The sequence below is a fragment of the Heliangelus exortis genome, chromosome 3, assembly GCF_036169615.1.
Source record: "Heliangelus exortis chromosome 3, bHelExo1.hap1, whole genome shotgun sequence".
Classification (NCBI taxonomy): domain Eukaryota; kingdom Metazoa; phylum Chordata; class Aves; order Apodiformes; family Trochilidae; genus Heliangelus; species Heliangelus exortis.
In genome coordinates, this window is record NC_092424.1 from 115,361,967 (window position 1) to 115,384,156 (window position 22,190).

Here is a 22,190-nt window from a genome sequence, read left to right on the forward strand (position 1 = left end):
TGCAGCTATTTGACATCTTTATCAAGAAGATTAATGAAATTACAAAACAATTGCAAAGAAAATCTGCAGATTAAAAGAAGCTGATGACAATTTAAAGCAATGAAAAGATCGAATATACAGCAAAGTTTTCTGGAAAAGTGGCTCAAAAAAAACCCAGTTATTACAGTCTCTTCTAGGGTAACCCTGTGAAATATATCATAATGTTTTAGAAAGGGCAGACGAGTTCATCATGAGCTGTCTGGCCTTAAACCCTGTTAACCTCAATTTATAGAAAAACAAAAGAAATGGGCTATCAGATGCATCTTTAGAACAATTGAAAAATTGTGCTCAAGAGGGTAAATAGCAAACCGAGTGTAATACAAAACCCTGTAGAACAGGGTAAAGAAGCAGCTGGAGGGAAAAAAAGGTAGTTAAGAGCAGAGCAATATAATTGCATTCTACAGAAGACAAATTATTACAGAACACTGCAACCTGGGTCATGTTTCCAGACTTTAAAATCCAAAGATACACTAATCAATATATAAAATGCCAGCAAAGAACAACAACAAAATACAGTTTTGACTGAGACCAGCACCTCTCTTCAGCTGATAGAGCAAATTCTGTATGGAGTTAATTATGTGCACAAATACGCAGGAAGACATTTCTGATACCATGAAGCTATGTGAGTTACCAGGACTGAGCAAGGTGAGATTCAGAGGCTGAAAAGAAAAAAAACAGTTCAAACCAAAAGACACAGCTTTTTGAGTGTAATTCATCAATTGTACAAGTATTGAGTGACCAGCTGCCCTGCTTTGTCACTGCCCCTCTCTCAACATGAGGTGCCTTTCTAAATGGAACTTGTAAGAGCAAGGCCAAGTTTGCTGGGTCAATGGGTGGTGTCCCTCAAAGGTCCATGGTGGCACCAGTGCTATTCAGTCTCTTCATCCACGATGCACCCCAGGGGACAGATGCAGGTGCCACCGAGCTGTGGGGGACAGCAGATTTGCTGGAGGGAAGGGGGTGACATCCAGAGGGACCTTGACAGCCTTGAAGAATGGGCACACATGAACCTTATGAAGTTCAACAGCCAAGCGCAAGCTCCAGCACATGGGTCAGAGCAATATAGTACAGCCTGGGTAATGGATTGAGAGCAGCCCTGTGGAGGACTTAGGAATACCAAAAAATTAGGTAAGAGGCATCATTGTGTGCTGGTAGCCCAGAAAGTTAACTGTAGGCTGGACAGCACCAAAAGCAGCGTGGCCAGCAGGTCAAGGGAGGGGATTGTCTGCCTCTGCTCTCATGAGGCTCCATCTGGACCACTGTGTCTCCATCTGGAACCCACAGCACTAGACAGACATGGAGCTGTTGGAGCAGGTCTAGGGAAGGTCATGCAGAGGGCTGGAGAACCTTTTCTGTGAAGACAGGCTAATAGAGCAATGGTTGTTCAGCCTGATGAGACCTTTTTGTGCCTTTCAGTATACAAAGAGGCTTATAAGAAAGATGGAAAGAGACTTCTCATCAAGATCTGTAGTGACAGGACAAGGGACAATAGTTTTATCATAAAGAAGGTAGATTTAGAGTGGACAGAAGAAAGAAATTTTTTAGGATGAGGGTGATGAGACACTGAGGCAGGTTGCCCCAAGAAACTCTGGATGTCCCCTCATTGGATGTGTTCAAGGGCAAGTTGGATGGGGTTTTGACCAAACTCATCCAATCAAAAATGTGCTTGCCTGCAGCAGGGGGTTGCACAAGATGGTCTTTAAAGGTCCCTTCCAATCCAAACCATTCTGTGATACTGTAGGGTAGAGTTTGGACTTGGATTTGCAGAACATTAGGCCATATGAACTCTTGCTAGTGGACTAAACAGTGGATTCATGGGTGCTTGTACAGCAAATTGTTGCACAGTAGGCTGTGGTACAGTTACCTGGTTTTACATGTAATTTATAGCCCTGTATACACATGATTGTGTGAACTCCCCAATTAAAATATCTTCCTTGAAGCTAAATTCTCCCCTGCCCTCAGAGCAGTAAAACTAGGCAGTGTTGGTCCAACTGCAGCAGTGCCACCACTTCTTACCAGCTTGAGCCAAACCAGCAAACAAGCTACTCCAGCACTGGTGGAGCATGGATCAACTGCTGGGTAAAAATTTTTTCTACCTGTCCCATTATGTGGAAATGTCATGTAACTCTACAAATTCATGTATCTCTACAAAGCATCTATGTCTAGAAATCAGGACTGGATAGTAACTCATCAATGGAAGTAAGCAGGACTCTAGACTGAAATTCACTACAAAAACCCTCCTTCAAATCCTGGGTTTACTGTGTCGTCCACCTATTGGGCAGGAGGTAGCAAACGTGTTGTCAAAGGACAGTTGTGTAGAGTGGAGTACTGAGGAGAAACATAACTGACAGATGAGTATACAGGAGAACCAAGTGGGCAGGCTGCAGTGTGCTGTGCATGTGGGGATGATACCAAGAACAACGCACACCAAACAGACAAAAAAACCCGAAACAAAAAAAAACAAAAAAACAAAAAAAAACCCCCAATCACATTCTTGCAGTGGTGACGTTTTATTTTGTCCTCTTCTGATCTTGGCCCTTGTACTGCAAACCTCACACACCCTGCACACAAGCCCATGTGTCTGTATTCCCTGCACAGCACTGGAACAGCTGGTTCCCACAGGCAGTGTCCCTCCTGCAGGGGAATCCCACCACCATGCCAATGTCAATCTCCAGGAGATAGCCTATGCTCAGACTGAGTCTGCTTTGCTTATTCCAGAGGGGAGGCAGCCCCGGAAAACACCGTGACCACACAGAACTTCCCACTGCTGGGTCCAGGGAGATTACTCTGCTAATAATACATACGTGTGAACCTGCCTGTTCAGCAGGCACTGAGGTGGCTTACCGGTGAACTTCATCACCAGCCACTTTGGCAGGCAGTGAAAATTCACTGGGAGGTGACACAGTCAGCTGCCTACTTTCTTGCCTGCAAAACTGCATGGAAAAGGTCAAATTTTGCAAGTTCCTGCTACAGTGAGTCTTTGGATAACAGATATGCCAGAGACCCCATTCTCTGGAAGAGAGTAGGGCTGCCTGTGCTCCTGCTCCATCCCCGTTTCTATGACATCTGCTGCTTGCCATCATCTGATCCCAAGTTCATGACAACACATGGTATAAAACAATGAACCCTCTTCTGACCTTTTCCACACAGGAAGCCACTGCTAATATACCTCATTCACACAAAGGAAGCAGTATTGAAAAGAAACAGGTGATATAAGACAACAAAGGTGGTGTCTACAGTGCAGAAAGAAAAAGGACACTATGGGAGCATGGGCAGGTCAAATAACAACACTTGGTGGGGCAGTTCAGTGGCACCTGGGCTTCAGCATCAGCCAGGCTGCAGCTGCAGACGTGCACTGTCTTGCAGGAAGGTTGTTTCCCAGGTTAGTCTGAAACAAGCAGTCTTCAGGGGGCCCACAAAAGATCATCCTATTATACTGGTTCCTGGGTGTCTCTGAAAGGCCAGAATCTCCAAAAGGCTGGGGGGCGTTTACTCCTCCTGGGACTGGAAAACCCTCTACATTCATTCAATGCCCAGTGCTACAGAAGACAGATGCTGGAAGAATATTGTTTTCCTGGTAAGGACAATAACAATGTCCCATCACTTCCAAGCAGACCAGAGCTCAGGTGCTGCTGGCTGGTGCTGAGCCCAAACATCAGTGTGTGAAGCAGAGACAGTATCTCCTGCAGAACATGCCCTGGGAAGGTGTCTGCTCCTCTTGCTGACAGCAGGTAGGACAGGTAGAGGGCAAGTTAATGCCTTTGTGTTCTGCACAGTGCTGCTCAGTCTGTGTGCATATGGTGTAAGAAAGGATCCCCCCGTCAAAGACCTAAACACTGTGCTACTCAGTCCCTTATATGGAAAACTGCTGAAAAAGAACCCTGATCTTGCCCGTTGGAAGATGATGACAAAACAGATGGCTGCTGCACTGGGAATCACTAAACAAGCAACTAATGTGACCCAGACTGTAACCAGAGCAGGAACTACACTAAGGACACTGCTAATGCCATTGTCTGAGGGAATTAAGCTGGGAGAGGCAGCCTCTGCACCACAGCTTTGGTTTGAAGTCTCTCACAACTGAAAAGAGGCAACAGTTTAAAAATCAAGGTCACCAAGTAGAATGGATACTCAGCCCCAGAGATGTTCAGTTGCTTATGTTGGTGCTGTGGATTATGAGCCTGACAGAAGCGGGGCTTGTAACAGAAAAGCTTTAGGATTACTCCTCTTCTTCTTTTAGGGGTTTATTTTCGGCCACGCTTGCGGCTGGTTTTTGGAAATTCGTCTCTCTGTGCAGGTTGGGGCTCCCCCTCCTCACTGCCCATGGTCTCATTGTTCACCCGCCGTGGACGACCTCTCTTACGTCTCATTTTTTCAGCTCCAGCAGTGGGAAGCTTCTTGGCAGCCAGGGTCCCTGTTCTCTTCTTTTTGCCCCGGGTAAGAGAACGTTTCTTTCGCTGCTTCCTTTGCTCTTCTCTTTGGCGGATTTTCATGAGCTTCTCAAAGCTTTTGGTGGTAGTTGTGTTCACATCAAACCAGTCCTGGAGGGTTTAGAAGGCAAAAGGTTGGTACTGATGGTGGAAAGATGTAAAGCCTACTAGGGCTTTTAATACAACTGCCTTGTGGAACAAGGGCTTCCTCAAATGTGAGATCTGAAAAGGCAGCTGCCTAACAAAGCTCTGTCCTTCAGTGTTCCTCCTCGGGTGTCACTCTGCCTCAGAGGATTCAGATGTGATTTGGCATGGGCCTGGCTAAAGGCATAGGGAACACTGAAGAGCTGAATTGAGGAGCAGCAGCCTGGGACAAGACACGTGTCACAACACAACACTTGCCCCCCAGAGCAAAGCAGAAGACAACTCTATTTAAGCAAATCTAAGGGCACTTGACACTGGGATCCTGTTTCCAGCAATGATCAAATCAAAGATAAAACAGGGCAAGTATCTATCATTTCCTTCCCAAGACACCCTCCCCACCTCCAACAGCCTGGGGTTTGAGGACTTCCGTTCTGCCTGCCTTACCTCAGAATGCACAGAGTTGATGTGATACTTGACTCCACTCTCTGAAATGAACTCCTTCTCACACAGGAGACACTTGTATTTACCAGCCACAAAATCTCCCTGCCACAAAGAAAAAAAAAAAAGTCCATCACCAGTTGCTGCCTAGAAGGATGATAAACCTACACATTGTATTTGAATCTTGCTCAGATACAACTCAGCAGTACAAAGCAGAAACTCTCAGGCATTTCAGACAATGCTGCAGCTACAGGAGCACTGACATTTTTGACCAGCTATGCCACAAGGCACAGGACTGCTCTGTCAGATGGTACAAGGTCTCCAGCACTGTACCTGGAAAAAATGCTCCTGTAGCTGTGAATCTAGAGGTAGGACTGCAATTTCACTAAAATGTGTGTCATTAACAGGCTTCCTCCTTGCCTCAAGCAGTGTTTGCAGTGGCAACCCCTTTAGCTCATCCAGAAGCACTGAAATGGTGAGGAACTCAGAAAAGCAGATGGCAGGACAACAGCGTGAACAAGGAGATATCTGAGGGACACTGACAGTCAGGGTATTTGTATAAAAGATAGAGAGGTACAGGAAGGATACAAACCAAGGTACATGTGCCAAGGTGAGATTTGAGTCCTGAGACACTGCCATACACAGATTCACAACCCTGAAATAGTAAAAAAAAAGGTGTGTCAGCAAAACTCTAGTAAGGAATCACTTCTTCTGCACAAGAAAGTGTTATTCTCTGGAAGACAATTCCAAAAGGGGTCTGAGAGATAGAGCAAGGGAGACACTGCATCCTAGAAAGCCAGAAAGCTTCTGCCAAAAAGATCATTAGAAGAGATGTAACCTTTCAGTAACTTAAATATTTCCATGTTTCTTTTCACAGTTACATTTACCCTCTGTCAAAAGCCTGAGTAAAACAGTAAGTTTGCTTTTTGCCTGAAGTGCAGCAGATTAATTTCTAACAAAGCATGAGGGCAAGTACAAGGCACTTCAGTCACTCCTGCCCTGCTCCTGTAGCTAGTGGCCCAGAACAGAAGTTCTGCATCTGACATGACAGTCTTGGTTAAAGGGCAGCTCTGCAGGCTTGTTCCCTGTGGAGCTGGAGGCATCAGTCTTGGGATTTAGACCATGCTCAGACAACAGCCCAGAACCTGAAATGCAAGGGAAGTGCAAGACGTGGTCCTGGGTTACTGGTCGGTAAAAACAGGATGGCTGCTGTCTGGGGACAGATCCATACACGACAATGTTGCAATTCTTTTATTTTGAAATGACATAAGTGTTATGTGAGACGAATCTTGCCGTGGGCGCGAGCTCGGTTCGCGAACAGAGTCAATCGAGCTAGTGTTGGTTCGGGCTAGTATCAGAGAACTAACTTCGATCCGCCTGGCTCTGGACCCTGCAGGAACCACACCCTGCCGAACCCGGGCATGCGCACCTGGGCCAGCCCCAACTGGGCACAGGCGGGGCGAGCACCGTCCGGGCCCATCACCCGGCAAGTCTTGGCACCTGCTGCCTACACATAAGCCTGAAAATTGGGGAGAGCGTGTTGGGGGTGTGGTGGGCAGGGGGAAGGCATTGTCTCTACATCAAACCCAGATGAAAGCCACCACTGACACTCGGCTGTCCAGCAGTGTGTGTCACATCTGCCACAGTTCCCACCAACAGGGCCATTTCTTCTCATTGGATCTGGCTGGTGACTGCTGTGTGGGATTGTAAGAAACCAAGTTCACATGCATAAGCATCCCCAGACCAGGACAACAGTGCCGTGTGTGAGTCTTCTGTAGCCTATATGCAGCTTCCAAAAGAAAAACTAATTGCTGCGCCAGACAAAGTCCCTCTCTTAGATTTTTATCTCTATTCCTCCCTTCTTCTACAATTAGATTTATAACACTTGCTAGACAGGCACAGGCCTGTCATTTTTCCAGTGCTCAAGCCTCCAAATGCACTAGACTCCCAGCTTTCTAGATGTGACAAGCTCTATGAGTCTGACACCAACTTACTTGCTCTGAAATGTACAAACATCCATAGAGGGATCGTCCATAGGACAACAACCCAAACAAGGTCTTGGTGACACTAACTGACCATTCTGAGATGAAGCACAATTTGTCTCCCACAGAGACAAGCTGCAGTTTCAAGGTTGTGGAAAGCTGCTGGCTTACACACACCTGAAATCTGCCCCCTTGGATGCTTCAGAAAGACATAAGGATTACCTCATTTGGGCAGTGGACTCTTCGGTACATCTTTATCTCTGTTTTCCATTTGCACAGAACATCTTGACTAAACGTAGGCAGTCCAGGACGAGTATATTTCAGCTGAGATAAAGAGATGGAATTGAAAGCTGGAAGCAATGTTGGCTACACACAGTGCCAAGTATGTCTCTTTCTCTCCCAGGCTGTGAAACAGAAGTGCTGTTTCTGAAAATCTCTACAATACCAGAATCCAAAACTCCCCATAATAGGGAAGTTCCCACTTTGACTACAACAGTTCCTCTAAACGTACTTACCCCACTAAAATAATCCTTTTCCCTTAGGCTTTCCCTGAAAGATATAGAAACTCTGAAGCCTGAAAAGCTATTAAGTATCATCACTGCAGGGCAGCAACGACCTGCAGCCTATGACTTGTGAGCAGCATGCTGCCTATAATGGCTTTTGTTACTTGTGCCCACTGAAAATTACAGCAATTGGACTTGAAAGTCATTCTCGCCTATCTGGATAAAATACTTATTTATACCACAGCAATTGCTACTGCAGCAATACTGCAATCTAAGACCATGGAGAGCAAAGCCTGATCCTTGCCACAGAATATTTCTTCTCCAGTACTGTTTTCCATGGTCACTGAACATGGGCAACACTGGGTAGATGCCAGTGCAAGACTCATCAGATGTGAAGAAAGACTCAAACCCTATGTAGCATTTTTAAGCTCTTCTACCTTGCGATCATCTGGAATCAAGTCCTGCAGAACTTTTCTCTTGGGCCACTCTTTGGCCAGCTCTTCTCCAGCTAGCTCATGGAGATAGTAGACTGCCACCTTTGCAGATCTCCTCTGAACTCTGCCTGTGTTACTTGGTTCCTGTTTTATTTCCTTCAAGCTCTCTGTTCTTCTCTCCTCCTGGAGGAAAGTGACCTGCAATGAAGGCCAAAGAAGGTTGGTTCCTATTTCAGTTACACTACATACTGTGAATAAATATTCTGCCAAATCCCTCAGAAAAAACGGTGCAGCAGCTGTGGTTCACTGTCACACAGGACAGAAGTGCATCCAACTAGTGAGACAGACCCCAAGATCTGTTCAAGGGAGCAACCTGATCTAGTTGAAGATGTCCCTGCTTACTGCAGGGGCGCCCGACTAGATGACCTTTAGATGTCTCTTCCAACCCAAATTATTTTATGATTTGTGCAGGGGGTTAACAGCAGTAAGGCTCAGGCAGACAGGTTCATGATGCCACTGGTTCTGAAACCCATGCTGTAAAACTCTCCTGGACACAAAGCACAGCACTGCCTGCTCTGCTCCAATCTTATATTTTAAGAGCACAGTAAAGCATCTCTCAAGTCCTACACAACAGCATTTTTCTCCCACAGAGCAAAAGTCAGACCGGGGACAGTTTACTGCTGCCATGGTGAGTTACTATCAAAAACTTTATCCTGGTCACAGAACAGCAGCAGCTGCTGTGAGAAGGGAAGTACCAAGGACAGAACACCCCAGAGAGACAGAAAAATGCAAAGATTTGCTACCCCTAGTTACCCATCCCAGCAGCAGACAGAAGCCTGTGTGTGTCTCCAATCTGGCTGGCTGAGGTACCACCACACCATCCTGCCAACAATAGCAACTTACCGGCCCATGCTTGGATCGGAGATGGTAGACAAGTCCTGCTTTTGATTTGTATGCTTTTCCACAGTGATGGCACTTCATAGCCATTTTCTCCAGCTCAGAAGCAGCCTTCCCACATTTTTTAACATGATACAGGTATCCCATTATGCTTGTAAAGCTGCCTGTGCAGCCCTATCGAAGCAGAAGAAAAATGAATGGAAGAGAAAGTGAAACATACACAAGTGAATGGGACCTGATGGAATGTCCCAGGATCCTGAGGGAACTGGCTGATGTTGCTGCCAAGCCACTATCCACAACATCTGAAAAGTCACGACAGCCAGGTGAAGTCCCCAGTGACTGGAAAAAGGGAAACACTGTACCCATTTTAAAAAAAGACTGAAAGGGGGACTCTGGAAATTACTAACCTGTCAGCCTCACCTCTGTGCCTAGGAAGATTATTTAGCAGATCCTCCTGGAAGCTCTGCTAAGGCACATGGAGGACAGGGAGGTGATCTGAGACAGTCAGCATGGCTTCACTAAGGGTAAGTCCTGCCTGACCAACTTAGTGGCCTTCTGCGATGGAGTGACTACATCAGTGAACAAGGAAAGAGCTACAGATGTCATCTGGACTTTGATATGGTAATCCACAACATCCTTCCCTCTAAATTGAAGAGATACAGATTTGATGGATGGACTGTTTGGTGGAGAAGTTGGCTGGATGGTCACATCCATAGAGTAGTGGTCAATGGCTCAATGTCTGGACACCAGTGGCAAGTGGTGTGCCTCTGGGGTCCGTACTGGGACCAGTACTGTTTAGCATCTTTATCAATGATATAGTGGGACCAAGTGCACCATCACACATTTGCAGATGATACTTAGCTGAGTGGTGTGGTTGACATGTCTGAGGGATCAGATGCCGTTCAGAGGGACCAGACCAAGCTCAAGAAGTGGGCTCATGAACCTCATGAGGTTCAGCAGGTCAAGGGCAAGGCACTGCATCTGGGTCAGGGCAACCCCTGTTACCAGCACAGGCTGGGGGATGAAGGGATGGAAAGCAGCCACAAGGAGAAGGACTTGGGGGTACTGGTGGAGGAAAAACTCAACATGAGCAGGCAACGTGCACTAGCAGCTCAGAAGGCCAATGGTGTTGTGGCTGCAACACAGCAGCATGACCAGCAAGTCAAGGGAGGGGATTCTCCCCCTTACTCTGCTCTGGTGAGACCCCTCTGCAGGGCTGGGTCCAGCTCTAAAGACATGGAGATGTCAAAGCAAGTCTAGAGGATTCAACAATCATCCAAGGGCTGGAGTACTTCTGCTACAGAGACAGGCTGGGACAGTTGGGGTTGTTCAGTCTGAAGAAGGCTCCAGTCTGAAGAAGGTGGCCCTATTGCCACCTTTCAGTACTTACAGGGGGCTTTTAAGAAAGATGGGGACAGGCATTTTAGCAGGGCCTGTAGTGGAAGGACAAAGGCTGATGGTTTTAACATAAAAAGGGGAGATTCAGTCTAGACATAAGGAAGAAACAAGTTTTGCAGAGTGGTGGTGGATGCCCCATCCCTAGAAACATTTAAAGTTAGGTTGGACAGGGCTCTCTGAGCAACCTGATCTAGTTGAAGATCATAGATGTCCCTGCTCTCTGCAGAGGGGTTGGACCAGGTGGTCTTCAAAGGTTGTTTCCAACACAAACCATTCTGTGATTCTACAATACTGTCTTAAAGCATAGCTAGGATCTTGAAACAAATCCAGCTTTACCCAGCAACAAAGCATGCCCAGCAGAACTCCCATAATTATATTTTATGCTCATACATCCACTGCTGCTTAATTTAGGATACTCAGCACAAGGCAGCTCACCTCCCTTGTACACTTCAGTTTTCCCATACGCTTCAGCACCTTCCGCAGGCGGTCTCGCTCAAGCTGCTCATCCAGCTCTCCTCCCTCCTTCATGACTGGCTAAAGCACAGCAGGAAGATGAAAGGAAAACACAGGATGATCAGTCTTTACAGTTATTCTCACTCACTCAACACACCACTGGAAGAAAGCTTCTAAAACAATTAAGTCTCTGCAACTTACGATTTTGCAGAAGTGTATCTAAATACAATATCACTGTCCATAGCCCAGAACAAGTGAATTTTAAAATGAGTGAAGTGCCTGAAAACCACTTTGCAGGTATGAGTCTTAACATTTAGATGGCTATCTACGAACAAAATGTTGGTAAGAAATTGTCCCAAACTACAGCTGCTGGGAAGGACAATTATTTCCATAATTACTTTTTTCCCCTTCTGTCAGTGGAAAGTACTTATGTCTGTCAACGCATCTTGAACAATTACTAAACTAAACCTAGCAGACTAATTGCCTGAGTGGTTATTCATCTAGACTGAACTACAGCTCAAGTTCTTTATTCTCTCTCTAATGGTTACTCTATATCATATTTCCTACATTACCTTACAATAATTTTACACCTAGACGGAACAAAAAGTTAGAACTGAGTGGCAGACCTATTCCCCAGGGCCAAAACATGATTCCTGGCCTATTTCATGACTGGTAAGGCTGTAGGTTCAGAAACCACAGTTCCGGGAACTATGTAAAAACACCTTTACACAAACTTTATAATTACCTTTCCAGAGTTCTAATTCCTCAGAACTAGAACAGGAGACATGGAATTTTTTTTTTCTGATTGAGAATGCATGTTGTGTGATATATAACCAGCTTAAACAAAATTTCATTCCCTTTTTCTAAGGTGTGGCAAGCCTACCATATCTGGTAACATTCTACTATTTTTCAGATGTCAAATCTCACAGGAAAAATAATAGGCAAACAAGATTTGATAGTTACAACAAGACAGTTACAACATTTGAAAAATCACGTTGTGTTCTCTTCCTGGGTACACTGGGGAAGAAACAAAAGAATGCCTTGCCTGTAGGATTTTTAGACGCACAGCAGCTGTGTTACCTGATTGTTATGGTCTGCCATAACGTGGTATTTCATCCCTCCTAAAGACTTCAACTGCTTCCCACAGTGATGACATGTGAACATTTCCTAGAAGTAAAAAAAGGACAAGGTGCTTGTAACTCTAAATTAACCAAAGCAGTAGAAAACTCTTTGGGCAAAAGGAGAAGGAGAGCAGAATATTTTATTCAGGCCTGGTAACTGCCCATTAAGCAGAGAAGAAATTTTACAGAACCTAAAATTTTGGGGAACAATGAAATAGCTACACATTTTCTCACTAACCCAAACCTCCAGCAAATGGCTAAGCAAGAAGCACCAAATACAGCCTTTTATAAAGGACTGTTGCTTAGAGACATGATGATGAGATGAAACTGAACACAAAATGGTGTGCTGGCATTTCAATCAGTAAGCTGATGAGCAGTAAGGAAAACATTGCTTGTCCCTTCTGTTCTTACCTGCTTGCAATTCACCATGTGTTTCTTCAGTCCTTCTACAGTCTTTCTGACCACAGCCCGGCACACTGGACAGGTAACTCTACCTTTGTCCTGAATTTCCAAAGACCACTGCTCTTCCATACTACCTGTCAAAACAAGGGGTTTGGAACTGAACTGCAAACACAGTATTTTTTTTTTTTTCCTCTTCGATGTGCAGAATGAATCCTAGAAGCAAACAGGCCATGTACTAACAAACTTGAGTCCAAGCAGACTTGAATAGGTTTAGCTCATTCATGGCTTCAAATGTGCCATGTGACAAGGCATGCATCACTCCTTCTGGGTCTTCATTTTGTAAAACCTCTTTAATCCTACCACCCCCTTACAAGGACTTCCACTTAGTCAGATTTTTTTTTTTAACTCATTTTTATTACACAACTACTTTAGCATCCAGAGTAAACTCTTCTTTTCGCACAATGGTTTTGACAGTAAAAGCAGTCACAGATGTGACTGAAAAGTTTCAAAGTCCATGGTTCAGTTCTACTAGTCACATATTTAGAACTCCACTAATATTAGCCAGCAGTTTTGGCATGGAGAGAGCAGAGCTGCACCACCAGGACAAGTTACTCAAGAGCCAGATAGAAGTACCCTGTGTGGCATGGCGTCCAGATCCCAGCCTCCTTTTGAAATGCCATACAAAAGCTGGGCACAATCCACAAGGACTAGAAACTACTGAAATGGGTCCTGGGAAGAAAGTGGCTTAGCAGCCATCTGCTTGAATTCTTATAATAACAAGATCTCAAGGTTTTCCTCTCTGCCCAGTAGGAATAGGCAGGGGTTGTCCCAGGCTGATGGGGGAAAAGTCTGTGACTCAAAAAGCACTTGGCTGTTCAAGAAATACCCCCAAAAACTGGGGTATTTAATGAGTGCTGTGAGCTACACACACCAAGTCATTCCACTTGCCAAGTCGATGCTCCTGTTATTTTTCTAGGATGGACTGCTTGGGTCTCTGGTTACCTGAACAGGTGATCTGGCAGCAACAGAGTTTTTACTGTAAACACATTCCACTGAGTAAAAAAAGCATAGTTTTATAGTGAAACTAATTTAACAAACTTTGGCTCGGTTCAAAAAAAGAAACCCATCACCCTTCTGTGATGCAGTGGACAACCACATGGAACTGCACCAACAGGAGCATGCAGTCCCCCTGGTCTGGCTCTGCAGTACTGACACAGTGCCAAAAGGCCAGCAGCCAGTTCTTCCTTGTCAACAGTAAAGTCAACAACAAAGCTGAAGCATCAGAAACACAACTGTTGCTCAAATTCAGATCCCAGAATCACAATTATCTTTTAGCTGCTTTATTAACAATTCTGAGCAACTGCTTCTTTTTCTTACCTGTGCCATATGTCTCTGGTTCTTTCTGAACACTGTGGCCTTTTGCTTTGGAGTTCTGTTCTGTTCCAGATTGCTGTTTCTTTCCTGTTGTAACACAAAAAAGAAGGAGCAGAAGACTTAATTCTGGGAGCCTTGTTATAAAAAAGCAGAGGTTGTTTTGCTAGGAAATTGCTATTTATTCTGTTGCCTCAAAGCTACTCATGCAGAAATGTTGAATTTTTTTTTCCCCAAGGAATTTCAAGATTATGTTCCTTCCTCCCTTTCAAACTCCATAGCTACTTAAAGCTGCAGGCATTAATCCCATCCAGGCACTTGTAATCTGCATGGTTGTTCATACACAAAGCCCAGGGGACGGGAACTCTTCACACTGAAACATCTTCTGTTCACAGCATGACTTTTTGACAACCAAATGGTCAGCCTCATTCCTCTACTCATTCCTGTTTTCTTTAGACAAAACAACTAATGGTTTCAGTATCTTCTAATGGGCTATGCTTTTTGCTGTCCTGTTGGTCCATACATTTCCTGAATTGCAGTGCTCACTACTAGAAACAGCACTCAAGCGTGCCCCTCCATTAGAGCAAAGTAATTACTCCACATGCCTGAAAATCTACATTCCCACTCAAACACCTCACTATAATATCTCTTTTCAAAAAGAAGTATGACACTGTTGGTGCCTATTCAGCTTTTGATCTATTAGCAAATCAGAATCCTTTTTTTAAGAACTGACACCTAGGAGGTTGTTCTTGGCCTTTCAGCCATGCTAATATTTCTTCCTAACTACAGTATCTTTAGTCTACACACTATATTCCATTCCACTGTTTAATATCAAGACCACTTTCAACTTTATCCTCTTCTCCAACACACTTGCCACCTCTGTCAGCTTTGTGCTGCCTACATACTTTCAAGTACTTGGTGACAGAAACAAGTCAGAATTTAACCCAGGACAGACTGTGAACCACCATTCTATACTTTTTTCTATTCTATACTTCTACTTTCTATCACAGAAATCACAGAAACATAAAGGTTGGAAGGTGATCTCCTGAAATCACCTAGAACAATCCCTGTGTTCAAGCAGGAGTAGCTAGAGCAGCTTCCTGAAGAATGTGTCAAGTTTTGAGTATCTCCACTGATGGAGACTCCTGGGCAACATATGCCAGGGTTTGACCATCCTTACAGTAAAAAAGGGTTTTCTTGTCTTTAGATAGAAATCTGTGTTTTTTAAATTGTGCCCACTGCCTCTTGTCCTGTCAGTGAGGACTACAGAGGAGAATCTGGCTCCATTTTCTTTATTCCGTCCCCTCTGAGAATTTATACACACTGGTAAGATACCCCCTGAGCTTCCTCTTCTCCAGACTGAAGAATTGCAGCTCTCTCAGCCTTTCCTCATAGGAAAGATACTGCAATCTCTCAATGATTTTGCAGTCCTGCACTAGGCTCTCTCCATGGATGGGAGATGGTATTCAAGATGTGGCCTCACCAGTGATAAGCAGAAAGGAAGGACCACCACCTTCATCTTGCTGGGCTGGCAGTGCTCTCCCTAATGTAGCCCAGCATGCTGTTGGATGCCTTTGCCACAAGCGTGTGTTGCTGGCTTGTGGTCAGCCTGCTGTCCTGCTGGACCCCAAGGTCCTGATCTGAAGAGCTGGTTTCTGGAAACCAAGCCCTCAGCATGTGCTGGTACATGGGGTTACCCCTGCCCAGCCCCAGGAATTCACATTTCTCCTTGCTGAACCAAGAGATTCTTCTCTGCTTAATTCTCCAGGCTGCCCAGGTCCTGTGAAAGGCAGCACACCCATCTGGTGCACCATCACTCCTCCAAGTTCTGTATCATCTATGAACCTGCTGAGGGTATACACCATGTCCAGGTCATTAATGAATTATGTCAAACAGCAATAGCCCAAATACTGACCCTAGGGTACACAACTGGTTATGTGCCCCCAGCTAGGCTTTGTGCTACTGATCACAACCCTCTGGGCCTGGATGTTCACCTGGTTTCCAATCCACTTTTTCATCTTGTCTGTGAGGGCGTTGTGTGAAATATCACCAAAAGCCCTAGTAAAGCTGAGTTGAACAACATTCACAGCTCTCCCCTCATCCATCAGGCTAGTGACCTCATTGTAGCAGGCTATCAGGTTGACCAAGCATGATTTGCCCTTCACAAATCCATGCTGACTACTGCAAATTACCATCTTGCCTTTCACGTGTTCAGAAATGCTTTCCGTGATTCTACCCATCAGCTTCCAATGGACTTAAGTGAGGCTGACCAGCCCGTATCTGTAGTTCCTCAGATCTTCCTTGTTCCATTTGCATCCCAGAACACAAATCATATCCTGGACTGCATCAAGAGCAGCATGGAAATCAGGTCAGGGGAGGGAGGTGATTCTTCTCCTCTATTCCACTCTTGTGAGATCACACCTGGTGTACTATATCCAGTTCTGGAGCCCCGATTACAAGAAAGCTACGAAAGTTCTGGAACATGTCCAGAGAAGGGCCATGAGGATGATCAGAGGGTTGGAGCATGTCTCCTATGAAGACAGACTGAGAGAGTTTGGGTTATTCAATCTGGAGAGGAGAAGGCTCCAAGACCTTATTGTAGTCTCCCAGTATCTTAAAGGGTCCTACATGGTGAGGGACTCTTTAGGATCTCAGGTAGTGGTAGTACTAGGAGGAATTGGTTAAAACTAGAGTTAGGTAGATTCAGATTAGACATTAGGTGTTCTTCACCATGCAGCTGGTAAGACACTGGAACAGGTTGCCCAGGGAGGTGGTTGAAGCCACATCCCTGGAAGTTAAGGGCTCGATGAGGCTCTGAGCAAGCAACCTGACCTACTGAGATGTGTCCCCGCCCATGCATGGGTGTTGGACCTAGATGATTCTTAAGGTCCCTTCCAACTCCAACAATTCTATGATTCTTTCTGTCCTTGAAGGTAGAAGTGATATTTGCTCTCTTCCAGTCTTCAGGAACTTCTCCCAGTTGCAAATACGTTTCAAAGATAATAAAGAGTGGCCTCACAATTACATCAGCCAGCTCTCTTAGAACTCACTGCGACCCATCAGGCCCAAAGGACTTAGGTATGTCCAGTTTAAGTGCTCCAACCTCATCCTCCTACACTGAGTGTAAGACTTCCTTGCTCCAGACATTCCCTCTGGTCTCAGGTGCCTGGGAGTCCTCAGGGATTTCTTTAACTGATACAGACTGAAGCACAGGAAGTACACCTCAGCCTCCTCCACCTCCTTTGTGTCTGGTTCCCCTGCCTTGTTCAGCAGTGCACTCACACTTCTCTGGTCCTCTCTTTGCTATTTGTGTATTTGTATAATCTTTTCTTGTTTCTCACATCCCTTCCCCCATATTCAATGTCAGGCTGGCCTTGGCTTTCCTAACCCCATCCTTGCAAGACTCAACAGCAGATGTACATGTCCTGTGTCACCTTCTCCTACTTTTACTGCTTGTAGACTGCCTTTTGCACCTAACCACTAATTAACATGAATCCTTTGGAGGCAGGAAAGACCTACAATATCAAGCATTTCCCCCTTCTGTCTCTGTGGTAAAAGAAAATAAAATAAGTGATTTGCCTTGATTCCTCCTTAAGAAGCCTATTTTACTGTTTTCATCTACTCAATAATCTCCAGATGTTTACAAGTAAATTGTCTGGTTATTTAGCCCAGAATTTTTAGGGAAACTGAAATGATGCAGACTAGCCTATACTTCCCCTGCTTTCACTCTTCCCTCCTAGATTTTCAAGAGACTGAAACTAGATGACCCATCTCCCACTGTAAAACAGAAACTGCTCAACAGCCTTCTGTACTAAAATACACAGCATCAGAAATAGAGTTGTAAGACAGCAGAGAATAGCATTTGGGCACAGAGGAAGTCTGAAGTACATGAAGCCTTGTAACTAGGAATTACAAGTTATTTGTATTACCCGAAATTTTCTGCTTCTTTCTGGGGGTGTCTTTAAGATCTTCTTCATCTTGCTCTTGCTCAGATTTCCTCTTGCCTTTCAGTAGTACTTCTGATAATGAGTAAGAACAGAAATGCTTCAGTCTCATTATTCAGTCTGCATAACAGCTTTGAGCCTGCATCTGCCTCAGCTTAGCCTCATATTCAATACTTCAAAAAAAAAAATAAAGTAGTTTTTATAAGGCACAGGGACACCAGTGAGTTAGATACCATCTTTTGACTTAGTAACATTTAGACACTCCATAGCCTGCAATCTTCCCAAACACAAAATGTGGAAGAAACAGTGCCAGTATGAGGCCTGGAAAAACAATGCTCCTCAGGAAAGATGTTAAGTTAGGTCATAAAAAGCTCAACTGCACACACACAAAAAGGAGCACAGAGAAACAACAGGCAGGGAAACACAGGTATTATTCTGCTTCCCCTCATTATTTCCAGGCCTCCCTAAAGCTTATCTTCATGAACGCAGAGAAGTACAGAAGCTCAGTGGCAGGCAAAAGAACCCAAACTATGGACACAAAGAATCAGACACCTTCCTCCCAGGTCTGTCCCAGGAGACCCAGCAGGATGAGCCAATGGGAGCTGCTCTCTGGAGCACACTTTGGAAGTGGTAAAGGGGAAGAATGGTGAGAAGGGAGAGTGTGGTGTTAATGGCTAGGGTCATGTGACACATGGGAAGCAGGCAAAGAACACTTCAGGATTACACAAGACTGAGACGTTTTGGAGTTTCCCTTCAAAGGAAGGGAAAAGAAGAGAATTGGCTGATTAGGGGAGGATCAAATGTGGGAAAATAGGACTGTACCAGGATAAAAAGGGCCATTTGCTTGTGTTGGTCAGTATGCAAGTCTGGTCATGCCCGAAACCACAACAGAAGGACCAGGGGAGAGAGCAGTGTCTGTGAGTGGGAGCCTGCCTGTAATGTCTACACCACCCACTGGCATGGCTCCTAATGGTCCTACAACAAGTAAGACCTAAACCACTCTGAATCGGGAGTTCATAAGTGAAAAATGTGAGAAAACAAAATAAATAAAAACATCCTTAAAACATAATAATCTATCAACCACAACAGCCTTATCTCGTCCACAATACTGCTGAATGGTTCCATTTTCTACAACTTTAGACTTGTTCTGCTTTTAAAGCTCTCACAGCATATTCCTGATATGACTGGCAGAACCCTTGCACATACCTCTTCTACAGATAAAACTGAGTTCAGCCACAGAATAATTAATTTTAATAGACAAGCCACTCAATAGGAATTGGGTAACATCAGAGAATTTTCCCCATGGTTCTGCAGTCAAGGAAGTTTACCTCTAATACATGAGCAGCATTACCAAGCTTGTGATTTGTGCCTAATTTGCAGCATGTCTTTCTTAAGTCATATCATAAAAGAACCAGAGAGAAACATGGCTTTGCAATGAGCCAAGAGTGACAAGTACCTTTCTTTTCTGAAGATTTCTTAACGCCATTTTTTATTCCTCTCATTTCCAACCAGTAAGCAGGCCTGCGGATAGTCCGCTTGCTTCTGGACTCTGCACTTCCGTTCACTTCACTCTTGGGTGAGGCAGAAATGTTGCTGACTGTCTCATCATAGTTACTGTGCAGTCCTAGGGCAGGAGCCTCCACCTCCTCAAATTGCTCAGACCTAGAAAACATCAACTTGGAATCCTAAGTATATGTATGCACCCAAAACCACAGTAAGTTCACAGACAACATTCACTTATCTCCCTAAGCACTCTAAAAACTCATCTCACACTTCACTGGATCGCCTAAGTTTGTGAACTGAAAAGTTCCAGCATGATAAAACATCCCAAATGTTATTTTTCTGTACATATTTTACAGAATGACATCAGAAAGCTACTTGAAACCAGAGAAAACATTCATCCCACTGCACACTTAAGCGGCACAAGTTAATCTCTGTTTAAAAATGTACATTTACCCTTAAGCAATAAATCAATGTGGAATATAAGAATTCTTCTGCAGCCCATCATAAAAGACTGGTATCTTCTGTGATAGAAGAGACCACTTCCACTCCACAAAGGGCAAGATGCCTTCCTCTGTGTATTCCCACTCACCAGAGGTGACCTTGACACAGGTAAAAGACGTAAAGCCAGAAAGAATTTTAACCGTCAGTAATGAAGACAGCCTTACAGTATATCTTACAAATTTGCACTAGCCAACAGCGCTGCTTTCTTCTTAGAGATCAGAGGGAACTTTGCTTTGCTATTCTCAAATATTTCGCACAGCCCTGAAATGCCTGGACACTCACAATGCTGTACCTGACAGCAAAATGGCTGGGTGCAAAGAAGCACAGAGAATCTATACACTGGGAAAATACCAGTAATGTAAGAGGAAAGAACAGAAAACAGCAGTGCTTTTTAACACATCCCATTGCTACCACCATTCACAAACTGAAAAAAGTAGAAGAAATGAAGGATGACTGTGATGATCACCCAGCAATAAGGTCCCACACCCTGAGTTGTGGAGCTCATATGTTTTAACACATCAATCCAGAAATTAGGAAGTGGGGTATGCTTATGGTACCAGGTCAGATCAGTATATATTATTCTTAAGGAGGTTCTGCAGAAAAGTGGCTAGACAATTTATCAAATTAAAGCTTTCCAGTTGTAGTCACACTCAAAATACACAGATTTATGAACACGGTTTGGCCTTGAACATAAAACATTTGTCTTCCTAATGTTAAAATCCTTTAAAAAACAATAAATGAAAGCAAACAATCCTTGATGTGTCAGGAAGGCACTTCTACAAATTAATAAGCCAAGTCAATTGACAGACTTGTCATGCAAACAAAAATTGTCACAGCTCTTAAAATTGAGAATATTATGTGAAGACCAGATATGGTTTTCCAATAGGAATTTCTCGGTTTATTTTTGCCCTCAGTCAAACCAGACAGGATACATTCACATACTTTTTGTTTCCCAGAGACCTCTTCACTTCCTGTTGTCTGTGATGTTCAGGCTCGGTATCCTAACAAAGTAGAAAAACTCACATTAGCCGAAGAATTTTTTATTCTTTTTGGATGTTTCCTTTTTCAGTAAACAGTTACCCACACACAGGGGGTGAGGGGATCCTTTGAAAAGGACATCACAGAGTGTTTCACCTTCTCAGCTCCAGCTGATTAGAGCTGCAGTCAAGACAGGGATGAGCCCCCCACACTCCCCATTTGAAAGCCCTTCATTCCCCTTGCACTGGGGCAAGGGGCAAGTTGATAGAGTGTTGTCTCCAGTCCATTCAGTGGTGCCTGCTTTTTGCCTAGACTTATCACACAATGACAAATATTTTAGATCCTAGCTTTCTAGATTTCACATAATACTTTTTTTTCCTGTAATGAAGTAATTATTGCATTTACCATGGCAAGAATGTTCTCCCCAGTCTCTTTTATGTCCTCTTTTCATTTATCTAAATTGTTTTGTCATATTCTATCAGCTGCCCAGATGTTCACTTTGGTAAATAAGGATTCTGTGATGTGGTTAAAGATTTTTTTTTCACTTATTGTCTGTTGCTTCTTATGCTATTAAGATATATTTAACAGATATAAGATGTAATTTAACAGATCCTTTGATGTTGCCAAGTCAGTATAAACAACTCATTTGTTGTATGTTGTTCCTAGCATGTGAACAATTATCCATCACCTTCTTCCAAGTAGTAATAATGACTCAATGTCATTGAGAAACCTGGGAAAAAAATCTTGATTATACAGACTAGAAAACAAAAATAATTGCCTGGTAGGAGCATATGAAATACAAAACCATATCCTAGGAACAGAGTATTTTGCAACATAGAAGAACTGGCTAAGAAACAAAACAAAACAACAAAAAAGAATTTGGGTAAATTACTCTTATCTTCTTTACAGGAAAATGTAATGCAAGTTATCAACTAGACCACGGCTTGAAGTCTAATAGTCATTAGAAACAAATGCTACACATCTGGGAAAAACTGTGAACAGGGATATGACAGAATTGGCAGAAGTCAAAAAAGTATGATGACTTATCAGATGATGCTAAGAAACTTCAGGTGCTATATGAGAACCAGGTAACAAGCAACATCAAGGCAAATGAAATTCACCACTAAGAAAATGTCGGACACACACCCCAATGACCAGATAAGAAATTCAGTAGTGGGCTCAGACATCAACTACATGGACTCCTCAGCTGTAACTATGGAGCACATTCTGGAAAGGCTGTGGAAGCAGCAGGAGAGAAATCTGGTCAATGACTTCACAACTATATCTTGTCTTCTTTGGAAAAAAAAAAAATCAACTGAATACCTGTGATAGGTTTGTATCACTTTGATATGGATTACATGCATCTAGTTGTACAAATATCAGTGTCTGGGAAACCCCTACAACAGACACATGGAGAAACTTCACTTAGAAAAAAATTATGCTTGTGAAGCTGTAAAGATAAAAGGAGGGAGGCAGAGTCTGCTGGAATCAACAGGCCCACTCTGCCATTGGAAGAGCACAGGTGACTGACAAACATGGCACATTTTATGATATATTTTTTTAGAACTAAAAAGTTTTGTATCAAAGTGAAGATCAAGATTTAGATCACACCTAACACATTAAGAAACTGCAATACAGAAGATGACAGTAGAGAT

At 43.9% G+C, this 22,190-nt stretch overlaps 1 protein-coding gene across 2 annotated transcripts in view; it reads right to left on the reverse strand.

Moving 5' to 3' along the window:
- ZNF512 (zinc finger protein 512) overlaps positions 1–22,190 on the reverse strand; it is a 23,103-nt gene continuing 913 nt past the window's right edge. The window contains exons 2-14 of one of the 2 annotated variants that reach the window (XM_071742421.1): positions 20,500–20,558; positions 19,010–19,215; positions 17,539–17,628; positions 13,616–13,699; positions 12,248–12,372; positions 11,796–11,882; positions 10,698–10,796; positions 8,871–9,038; positions 7,971–8,165; positions 7,253–7,354; positions 5,641–5,703; positions 5,055–5,153; positions 1–4,577 (exon numbers count right to left, since the gene is read on the reverse strand). In XM_071742421.1, coding sequence (XP_071598522.1) covers positions 4,281–4,577; positions 5,055–5,153; positions 5,641–5,703; positions 7,253–7,354; positions 7,971–8,165; positions 8,871–9,038; positions 10,698–10,796; positions 11,796–11,882; positions 12,248–12,372; positions 13,616–13,699; positions 17,539–17,628; positions 19,010–19,215; positions 20,500–20,558 — 1,674 coding nt within the window. In that variant the 3' untranslated portion in view covers positions 1–4,280. The remainder of the gene's footprint in view (positions 4,578–5,054; positions 5,154–5,640; positions 5,704–7,252; positions 7,355–7,970; positions 8,166–8,870; positions 9,039–10,697; positions 10,797–11,795; positions 11,883–12,247; positions 12,373–13,615; positions 13,700–17,538; positions 17,629–19,009; positions 19,216–20,499; positions 20,559–22,190) is intronic. The other variant, XM_071742422.1, reaches the window with a different exon arrangement.